At 52.1% G+C, this 10,709-nt stretch overlaps 1 protein-coding gene across 1 annotated transcript in view; it reads left to right on the top strand.

Annotated features, from left to right (window-relative positions):
* PAPSS2 (3'-phosphoadenosine 5'-phosphosulfate synthase 2) overlaps nucleotides 1–8,697 on the top strand; it is a gene marked incomplete at its 5' end in the record, with an annotated part of 12,221 nt that extends 3,524 nt beyond the window's left edge. The window contains 9 exons of the mRNA XM_010181867.1: nucleotides 104–222; nucleotides 316–429; nucleotides 854–965; nucleotides 2,841–2,861; nucleotides 4,095–4,300; nucleotides 5,187–5,322; nucleotides 6,169–6,437; nucleotides 7,686–7,915; nucleotides 8,410–8,697. Coding sequence (XP_010180169.1) covers nucleotides 104–222; nucleotides 316–429; nucleotides 854–965; nucleotides 2,841–2,861; nucleotides 4,095–4,300; nucleotides 5,187–5,322; nucleotides 6,169–6,437; nucleotides 7,686–7,915; nucleotides 8,410–8,551 — 1,349 coding nt within the window. The remainder of the gene's footprint in view (nucleotides 1–103; nucleotides 223–315; nucleotides 430–853; nucleotides 966–2,840; nucleotides 2,862–4,094; nucleotides 4,301–5,186; nucleotides 5,323–6,168; nucleotides 6,438–7,685; nucleotides 7,916–8,409) is intronic.
* Nucleotides 8,698–10,709: the final 2,012 nt, after the last annotated feature.

Here is a 10,709-nt window from a genome sequence, read left to right as displayed (position 1 = left end):
CTTTCCCTAACCTTGCTGTCACATTTCAACCCAGTATGGTTAAATGCTCACTGGCACTGAGTGTTACATTCAATAAATTTAGTTTGGGCTTAATTGTCCGTAGGGTTCACAGGGATTGACTCCGAGTACGAGAAGCCCGAATCTCCTGAACTGGTGCTGAAAACGAATGTTTCGTCGGTGTCCGAATGTATCCAGCGCGTTGTGGAGCTCCTCCAAACACAGGTAGGTCATTTTAATGTGCTTTTGGATACTGACCTTTTGGTGTGCCTTTAAAAACCAGCATGTTACAACCGCTGTCTTGTCTCTGTCTTTCAGAACATCGTGCCCCATGGCTCAATTAAGGATGTTCTTGAGCTGTTTGTGCCTGAAAATAAACTCAACAGTGTCCGAGCTGAAGCAGAGATGCTGCCGTCCGTGGAGATCACTAAGGTATCTTCATGCAACGGGTACTGGGCTAGGCTTCGGTCACTTTTTGAAGGGGAGAAGCTTTGATGGAGATTTTGCTAAAGGGGGCTCTGTTCCTATGTTGACTGTGTCCTTTTGTGGCTGTGGTTTATGGCGAGCCGAAATGTGGTCTTGATCCTCAGCCATTTTCTGCCGTGCCTCCACCTTGTGCTGTAGCAAGCCAAGGCCATCAGTCTCCTTTGTCGTGTTAGTACAGCCCTGCAAGCAGTTGTGCTGTGAAAATACACGAGTCTGGCTTATAAAAAACCACTCTCCCCCTTTCTCCCCCTTTATGAACGCCTTATATTTGAAGAAAAGCAAATGAGAGCAATGTTGCAGCAGAAGGGAAGGAAAAGCAGCCTGGAAAAGCGACCTGGTGACAGGAGTGCCGTTTGGGTTTGTTTTGCAGCTGGATCTGCAGTGGGTGCAGGTGCTGAGCGAAGGCTGGGCCACCCCGCTGACCGGCTTCATGCGCGAGGCGGAGTACTTGCAAGTGATCCATTTTGGCACCCTGCTGAATGGTACGGATCCCCACGCTTTGCGTTAACACCGGCCTCCAAGCCGCTGCGGGACGTGATGCTTAACGTCGCCGTGTCTTGGCAGGCGGCCGTGTGGAACAGCTTAATGATTTGGCTGCGTCGTCCTCCTCCTTCCCTCTCGTGTGTTAAATGCGAGGGCTTGTAGAGGACCACGAGGGCCGGGGAGCCATGCTCCTAAAGGCAGCAAAGGGGGCAAAAGGTGACAAAGTTTGCCGTGCTGTGGCCGAGTCCCTGGCTCGCAGCTTTGACATCTCACCCGGTGCCAAGTAAACATTTTGGCGGCCAATCTGTAGCTCTTTTCATGCTTGGTTATACCAGGGTAAATAAAGACTCAAACCCAAAGCCAAGCAAGCAGGGAGGCTGCCAGGCTGAATTTGAGGTGGGCAGAGAAGGCAGCTGTTCCTTAGAAACAAGAGCAGACCCTGAATTCACTTCCCTCCCCGTTTTCTTTTTTATCCATTACAAAAACTTGAAGTAAATCAGATTTACGTATTTATTATCAACATGTTTGAGGTGCTTCATCTCTGGAAAAGGCAAAGAGCACTCAGGCAGTGTTTGTCTTCAGCTGAGACCAGGCAGTAGGTATTTCTGTCCCATTTCTTAGCTGTAGATGCCGTTGCTGTGACTTCACATGCACACAGGGCGCTCTCTTTGGGTCTTGTAGCCCTGATAGCGATCTCTGTTCTCTAGTATTTGGGACCTTGGCGAGCGAGTTCCTTTGAGTCTCACCCTCCTAGAGGGTCCCATGGTTGCGCAGGGCAGTGACTTGCTGCTGCTGTTAGGATCTGGGCACCTTGCAGCAGATGCAAAGCTTAGCACTGCTTGCTTTGGACTGGAGGTCTCTGCTTTCAGACACATCGTAGTCTTTTACCCCCTGCCTCATGTGCAAAGTTTCCAAAAGTGCATGTCCCTGTTATCAGACCCTGGTCTGTGGCCTTTGAGCTGCCGTCGTGCGTGCCGAGGTGGCAGAGGCGCTCTGTAATGACCGCATTGCTCCACAGCTCCACGCTTTGAGCCGGAGGCTCATGTCTGGGAGCATCTGGTTTTGGGGTGTCCCCCGCAAACCTGTTGGCATCACTGGGTACAGCTCTTCTGGGGTCCACGGGCATATGTTCAGGATTGGTAGAGCTCCACAGGGTCAGGGACAAAGCCCAGGACACCTGCTTTTGGCAGGGACTGAACCCACCCAGAGCAAGATCTTTGCAGTAGAGGGCATCAGTATCAGTCCCCGGTCCACCTTGTCTCCGTGGAGGTCTCCAAACTTAGTATCTGTGTGGTCAGCCCCACAGGGTGACATCTAGGGAGGAAGGAGAACATCCCTGGTTTGCATGGATGAGCTTTAGGAAGCAGTGGAGGGTTTACACCCAAGGCTGGGGTGCAGCGTTGCCAGAAAGAGAGGTTTAAGGCCATTCTTTCCAAGGTCATTGGTCCAGCCCTTTTGCCCGGGGATGCAGGTGATGTTTTTGGCAGCCCCAGCTGTGCCTGGAAAGGCTGCAATCCATTTTGGTGGGTTTCTGCAAGTCAGTGCTCCTCTCGCCCGAACTTTGAGCAGGAAATCCCACCTCCATGGCCACCAGGAGGAAAGGTGGGTCAGTGCATCGGAGAGCAGCAGGAGCGCTCTGCCCTCTGCCTCTGTCGGGTGTCAGTGAAAGCGGAGGGGTCGTCCATCGCTCCCAGCCAGTGCCACCTCTTTTGGATGGGTGGGCGCTGGAGGTGCTGGGGCAGCTTGGTGGAGGACACCCGCGGTCAGGCGGGGCTCCACGGAGGTTTAAAATGAGCGGCTTTTGTTCTTGAGGAGGCTGCTGGAAGTGGTGCCCGCGAGTGTTAATTATCTTAATTGTGTTTGTGTTCTCCCAGGAAGGAATCGCTCTGTAGCTGGTATGTATACAACTGTTCTTAGGTCGTACAGAAATTACTCCAATGTAGATTATTTTTTTCTTTTTCCCTGCCGTAATTTTTGGAGATCTAAAAAAAAAAAATAAAATAAGACAGAAAATTATTAACACAAGACACAACCACAGCCTATTTATGATTCAGCCGGTTCCGAAGTGGCACGACACACCCTGTGTCCTACTGACCGGTCTTCACAGAAATCCCAGTTGTGTAATTCTGTAATTACCTTTGCTGGAGTCTTTGTTTTTTTTTTAACTCTGCATCTTGCATCTGGAAATGGAGCATGGAGATCCTCAGCTTCAGCATCATTTGTTGGTTTTGTAATTCGGCTTCTCCCATGCTGACTTCCATGACTGATCACTGGTTAATATCATTTAAATGTATGGAGTCGATATTAATTGAATCTCATGTGACTGCAGTGATGGTGATTCATGAAGAGGCTTGAAAATTGCTGATTGGCAGTTGAATGATACCTAGGCATGAATAAAAATATGTTAATGGAGATTTTTAAAAAATCTATATCATAATCAAAATCCTCAAGACTTGCAAGGGTCTAAAATTATGTCACAGAATCACAGAATCGCTCGGTTGGAAAAGCCCTCTGAGATCATCACGTCCAACCGTTCCTGTCTACCCCCTAAACCATATCCTTAAGTACCTCATCTACCCGCTCTTTAAACACATCCAGGGATGGTGACTCCACCACCTCCCTGGGCAGCCTGTTCCAGCTTCTGACGACCCTCTCAGTAAAGAACTTCCTCCTTATCTCTAACCTGAACCTCCCTTGGCACAGCTTGGTGCCGTTTCCCCTTGTTCTGTCCCCATCTCCTGGGAGCAGAGACCAGCACCCACCTCTCTACAACCTCCCTTGAGGCAGTTGTAGGTGGTGATGAGGTCTCCCCTCAGCCTTCTCTTCTCCAGGCTAAACAAGCCCAGTTCCCTCAGCCGCTCCTCATCAGGCTTGTTCTCCAGAGCCCTCCCCATCCTTGTGACATTCCCGGCCCAAAGATCAGGAGCTGTTGTATTTTACTAACATCACTATTTATTAGCGGTGCAGAAAAAAGGGAGCGATTAATAAATTTGCATAACTGATGGTGAGTCCCTGAGCTAGTCCTAGAAATCCTGGCTCTCCGAGGGCAGAATGCGTGCCTCTGAAAACCCCTGTTTGCTCCGTGCCCGGGGCTGGGCGATGTTAAAATCCTGCCCCTCTCTTGCCAGACGGTGTGGTCAACCTGAGCATCCCCATCGTGCTGCCCATCTCCACGGAGGACAAGCAGCGGCTGGAGGGCTGCGAGGCGCTGGCGCTCAGCTACGCGGGCCGGAGGGTGGCCGTCCTGAAGAACCCCGAGTACTTTGAGCACAGGAAGGAGGAACGCTGCGCCCGCGTCTGGGGCACCACCTGCGCGAAACACCCGCACGTCAAAGTAGGTTTGTCCTCCTGCTGCCCCGGGAAACCTGGCCGAGATGGGAAATGCGGGCAGGGGCTGGAGAACCAAACCTTTCCGAGGTTTTGAGGACCATGGGTGTCCTGTCTGCTCTCCAAGCCCCACTCCTCGCTGGGAACCGTCATGTTCCAAGCAGACAGGGCTGAATTTTTAGTTAATGCTGCGTTTGCTGCTTAGCAAGAACATCAGGTAACAAGTGCAAGGTGAAAGGGAAAAGGAGCTGCTCCTCTCATTCACCCATCTTCACCAGCATGCCTGTATCCAACTTAGCCCCCGAAGTTTTCCTGCGCTTGGGGTGTGACTATCTCAGCGATGCTGCCAAATGCTGATGCTGCAGACCCATGCTCCTTTCAGCTGTGTTTTACTTCTCAGTTTGACTGTTTCGTGCAGGCAGCCAACAAGGGTGTTACATTTTTACACCTTATCTCTTCCCACTGACTCTCTGGCAGTACAAACAACACCATCCCTTAGAAAGGGTGAGCTCCAGTTTACACCAAGTGAGTGACTTGAGGTGCCTGCTTAAAAAGTCTAAAGCCATGTTAATTCTTTTCCCCTACCTTACAATATATCTTTTAATTATTTGGCAGCAGTTGCTCACCTTGCAACAGACTTATTTCTCCTGCGTATTCCCAGGAAGAAAGAGCAAAGAGTGAGGTGGAGGAAGGTCTTGTGCCATCGCTTGCAGCCTCCCAGCTGCCAGAGAGGAGCCCAGCACCCAGCTGGGTGCAGTGCTAGGGTCTCTGCAGCCAGTGCCTCGCTGCACGGGGTTGTGCTGCTCATGACATTCAGCTCATGTGGTCACCGTGAGAATTTCTTTACGAATTTTGGCTGTCCCCTCCACGATGCGTGTGTGCATAATTCACAGATGGTGATGGAAAGCGGAGACTGGCTGGTCGGTGGAGACCTCCTCGTGCTGGAGAAGATCAAATGGAACGACGGGCTGGACCAGTACCGCCTGACACCGCTTGCCCTCAAGCAGAAGTTCAGAGAGATGAACGCTGGTGAGTGCCCTGGGTTAGCACTAGTGACACAGCTCTTCTTAAAATCACAGAATCATAGAAGGTATTGGGTTGGGAGGGACCTTTAAAGATCATCCAGTCCAACCCCACTGCAGTGGGCAGGGACACTGTTACCAGATCAGGTTGCTCAGAGCCCCATCCAGCCTGGCCTTGAATGGCTCCAGGGATGGGGCCTCCCCCACCTCTCTGGGCAACCTGTCCCAGTGATCCACCACCCTCATATTGAAGAGCTTTTTCCTAATACCCAACCTAAATCTGCCCTTTTCTAGTTTAAAACCATTACCCCTTGTCCTATTGCTACACGCCCTAGTGAACAGCTCTTCCCCAGCTTTCTCATAGGCACCTTTCTTATAGGCACCTTCTTGCCCTACCTGACACGAGATGACTGGGCATGATCTGTGATTACTTGCTCTCAAGCTCACAGAGCTTGCCAAATTTCTTCTGTACACTCCCAAAATGGGACTATTTATGTAATGTTATGGCTGTAATCAGTGGGAAAAGCAGTGAGAAGGACGCAGGGCACAACACAAAAAGTGGCACAGGGGTTGCTTGGTTGCAGACAGTGCTTGTGATGGGCTGTGTCCTCAGTGGGCATCTCTGAACCCCAAAGGGAGGATGTGCAATGAAAATAAACTTGGCAGAGCAATGAAGAGGTACTGTCCACGTATGAAACGCTCACCTAAGGTATTTAAGGCTTATGTGAAGATAGGACACGCATCTTACAACGTACAGATCTTATAACTGTGTCGACACGTGTAGCGTGTAAATGAGGCCGCGGGGTCTGATGGTCACCGCAAGTCTGTGACCCTCCAAATCTTTCCCTTTTAGATGCCGTCTTTGCGTTTCAGCTGCGCAACCCCGTCCACAACGGGCACGCCCTGCTCATGCAGGACACGCGGCGCCAGCTTTTGGAGAGGGGTTACAAAAACCCTGTGCTTCTCTTGCACCCGCTGGGAGGATGGACCAAAGATGACGATGTACCGCTGGAGTGGCGGATGAAGCAGCACGCGGCGGTGCTGGAGGAGCAAGTCCTGGATCCCAAGTCGACAATTGTTGCCATCTTCCCCTCTCCTATGCTCTATGCTGGCCCCACGGAGGTAAGGCAGCCATCAGCTGCTCACCACGACAAGGTGTGAAGCCTGTCTGTGGGGATGCCAGCTGCCAGGCTGCCTGCACAGCTCCAGAAAGCCATGGGAAGGGAGTCAGTAGCCGTTGCCTTGCTATTAGCTCCCTCCATGACTTGCCTGTGGCTTGCTGCTGTAGCCATCTCCCAGCAGAGCTTGGATTTGTGGGCTCTTGGGCTTTCACAAGCTGTGTGGAGAGCTGGGCTAGAGATAGACTTCACCACTGTGACCTTTTTTTCTCTGTCAGGCTTGTTTGTTTTCTCCCAGTGGTTTCCCTTCTGTCCCTAAATCAGTGGGATGAAAGCAGTAGGTGCTGAACACCCCCTGAAGGAGGAAGGGGAGGGATGCATGGGCAGCCTTTGCCTGTGTGGGGCTCAAGGGCTGGTGGGTTCTGTCTTTGCATGTTCAAAAAGCAAATCACAGAATCACAGAATGTTAGGGATTGGAAGGGACCTCAAAAGCTCATCCAGTCCAATCCCCCTGCCGGAGCAGGAACACCCAGATGAGGTTACACAGGAAGGCGTCCAGGCGGGTTTTGAATGTCTGCAGAGAAGGAGACTCCACAACCTCTCTGGGCAGCCTGGTCCAGGGCTCTGTCACCCTCACTGAGAAGAAGTTTCTTCTCCAATTGAAGTGGAACCTCCTGTGTTCCAGCTTGTGCCCATTACCTCTTGTCCTATCATTGTTTGTCACCGAGAAGAGCCTGGCTCCATCCTCGTGACACTCACCCTTTAAATATTTATAACCATGAATGAGGTCTCCCCTCAGTCTCCTCTTCTGCAAACTAAAGAGACCCAGCTCCCTCAGCCGCTCCTCAGAAGGGAGATGCTCCACTCCCTTGATCATCTTTGTGGCTCTGCTGGACTCTTTCAAGCAGTTCCCTGTCCTGCTTGAACTGAGGGCCCAGAACTGGACTACCTCCAGTACCTCCAGAAACGGCTACCTCCATTTGCTGCCAAATTGGAACAAGACCAGTTCCCATCGCCAGTGTTTCCCTTGAAATACACAACCTCAGGAGCGCTGTGATGTTGTATCAGGTCCAAGCAGTGGAAGATGAGTCTGGGCGGCCTGATCTCTATGGGAAACCGCAGCAAGGCTGCTGACATGCCTCCTTCCTTCCTTCCTGCGTGTGGACCACCAGGATCTCTTTTGCAGCCCAGGACGGGCGGCTCAGTCACTGCTCAGCCCTCAGCCCGTGCTCTTTTTGTCTCTCCTCTGCAGGTGCAGTGGCACTGCCGAGCACGCATGATTGCCGGGGCCAACTTCTACATCGTGGGCCGTGACCCTGCTGGCATGCCTCACCCCGAGACCAAGAAGGACCTCTATGAGCCCACACAGGGAGGGAAGGTCCTTAGCATGGCACCAGGCCTGACCTTGGTGGAAATCATCCCCTTCCGGGTGGCTGCTTACAATAAACTGAAAAAGGCCATGGATTTTTATGACCCAAACAGGTAATGCAGGCAGCAGCGTCCCTTGTTTCTTCAGCCTACACAGAGCATGCGGTTTGCAGTCACGTCTGGCTTACAGCTTGCCAGGGGAGAGTGAAAAGGGCTTGGTGTTGCTCTTAAGGAGAGGAATGGGAGAAGAACGTGTGGAGGCCATCCACCTTCCCCTCCGAGAGCCGGCACCAGGTCAAGGATGGGCTGCGTGAAACTAAAGCTGCCCTTTTGTAGCCCCCAGCAAGGATAAGAAATGTAGTCTGAGGACTAAGCAGCAGTAAAAATACGGCCTCTCGCAGCTGGAGGAGTGCATTGCGAACAACCCCAGCTTCTCTCAGAAGAGCAATCCTCTTGCTGCCACTCATAAACCTGGGCGTGAAGCCGCAGACAGGAGCTGCCAGTGCTGGGAGGTCTCTGCCCGCGCACTCAGCGCCACGGAAGAGCTGCACCGGGCACGGCTCAGGCCGGCTGTGCTGGTTTGACCTCTGTCTCTTGTTTTGCTGCAGGCACGATGATTTTGACTTCATCTCGGGAACACGCATGAGGAAGCTCGCTCGTGAAGGTGAAAACCCACCAGATGGCTTCATGGCCCCCAAAGCTTGGAAAGTCCTGACCGAGTACTACCAGTCGCTGGAAAAGAAGAATTAACGCTACTCCTCCTCCCTAGAAATACTTGTATTAAGAGTGAGCGATGATTGATTGATTCCCTATGACACTGATCAGTTACTTGGCATTTCCAATGCTCTGACTGCAGGATTTTCCTGCCTGGGTCAGAGTGGTTTTTACTAATCAGAAATACTTTGAGCCTGGTCCTTCTCCCCTCGAGGCTGCCAGGAGCATCTCCGTGGAGCTGGAAGGGGAAGGCAGCAGGCTCCTCGCTCCTGGCTGCAGGAAGCCCAGCACAGCCTCCAAAGAGGCCAGCTGGACCGGTTTGGTGCCACCAAGGGCCACACATCAACCCCAGCGCAGAGCTGGGACCTCAGCACCGGGATAGAAACGCCTGAAGTGAAGAAGTGCCTTTCTGCTGCCCCTTGCCCAGAGCTGCTCGCAGAGGCAGGAGCAGCTGCTGAAGTGAGGAGCAGTCGCTGCTGCAGGGGTGGGAGAGGGAAACAGACACTCAATGCTCAGATCCAGTCGCTGCCCTCCCGGTTGTGCCTTAGACAAACAGTGGGATTTGGGTTTTTTTTAACGGTTTTTAAAAGGATTTTTTTAAAAAAATCAGCCTTGACCATCACCAGTTCCTTGTGGCTGAGACAGTTGTTCATTGCTCTTCATTGCTTCCTCCTGCTTGACCGCACTGATCCAAAGGAAACCTGGTGCTCAGAGCTCAGCTGTCCCTGCGTGGACTCTGCTGTGATCCCTGCGCTTGCAGCCCCCGTGGGCAGGGGAAGCTGCCCTGGGAGGCACCGCAGAGCCCGGGAGATCTCTGAGAAGGCTCAGGGCAGCCAGCAAAAACAGGGGGTGCTCTTTATGTGCCTTCATGGGTATTGTCCCACCTGGCAGGATCAGATCCCCCATTCGTTTGCCCCTGCTTCTCCCACCCGAAAGGCGAGTTAAACCAGCAGAATGATGGTGTGAGGTGGGTTCGAGCAGCAAACCAGGTGAGAGGTGACTCAAGCGTCCTTTACCTGTACCCCATGTGGGTCAGGGGTGACCTGATTTTGCTTTGCATTTGCAGGATAGCGACGCTGGCTTTGACTGGGGGGGGAATAGCCAGAGGATGGCAGAAAAGTCCTCGGGTCCCCCTCAGCCCTGGGAGGTGCTGGTGCAGAGCCGAGAGCTGGGGCTGGTGCTGCTCCCACCTCTGGCTGGTGGAAAGTTACCGCAGACTTTATCTTCTGCGGTGTTTTTTTTTCCCCTCCCAAGACGGACTTTGCCGTTGCGCAAGAGGTTTTGCTGCTGACGGGCAGCAGCGTGAAAAGAGCAGCTTCACCCGGCCCTGTCTGCGTCTCATCCTGAGCACGTCCTACCGGGACCAGTGCCTGTATCGACAGCGGCTGAACTCTGAGTGTGACCCCCTGCAGGGCTGGGAGCCCTCGGCATCCCGTCCTCGCTCAGCCCAGGCTTCCCGGGGTGCGCTGCCGCGCGGGGTGAGGTTTTCACGGGGAGAGGCGGCCGTGCGCTTGTTACGGTATTGCGACAACCCGATTTGATGATGATTTTTTTTTGTCCTCGTCCTTTTTTTTTTCGTGGAGGCCACAGGACCAGTCGGAATGTGTTTCAGATGAAATGAGAATAGCGTGCTCCTCTTCTTCAGCCTTTGATTAGAAATGGATCTGCGCTAGGGAAAAATAATCGCGCTTCTGCTTGTAACTTAGGGTGGTGAGCTACGCCGCAAGCTAAAACCTGTTTTTGCTGTGGCCATGGTACAGGCTTCAAAACTACGGGAATATTTCTGCAGAAAGCTTTTTTTATTATTTGTCAACTGTTTTGATGGAGTTTTTTGGGGGGGTGGTAATATTTTTTCAAGTATTCTGAGCAAAGAGCCCAACGCTGTGTTATACCTCGAGGAAAACTGCTGCAGCGCCCACAGCAGCTGAAGGCACCAGTGCCTTTGACACTCAGGCCCTCTGGCAGGGACCTGGAAGATAAAAGCAATACTCCCACTTCTGATCTGCAATATTTGTCATTTTTAAGTAGTGAAATAGTGCTGTTGCCGAGCATCTTATAATAATCAAAGCAGTTAAAACCCTGCAGGAAATCCAAATGGTTACAGCAAAACGCAGATGTTGTATTACCCTTTTAAAATAGCGCAGTGTGCTGATTACCTCTGATTAAAATAGAGTATGTGGACTAGCTTGGGGTT

This window comes from Mesitornis unicolor, unplaced genomic scaffold, assembly GCF_000695765.1.
Source record: "Mesitornis unicolor isolate BGI_N332 unplaced genomic scaffold, ASM69576v1 scaffold17883, whole genome shotgun sequence".
In the NCBI taxonomy this organism is placed as follows: Eukaryota; Metazoa; Chordata; class Aves; order Mesitornithiformes; family Mesitornithidae; genus Mesitornis; species Mesitornis unicolor.
This window is presented reverse-complemented; position numbering and strand designations above follow the sequence as displayed.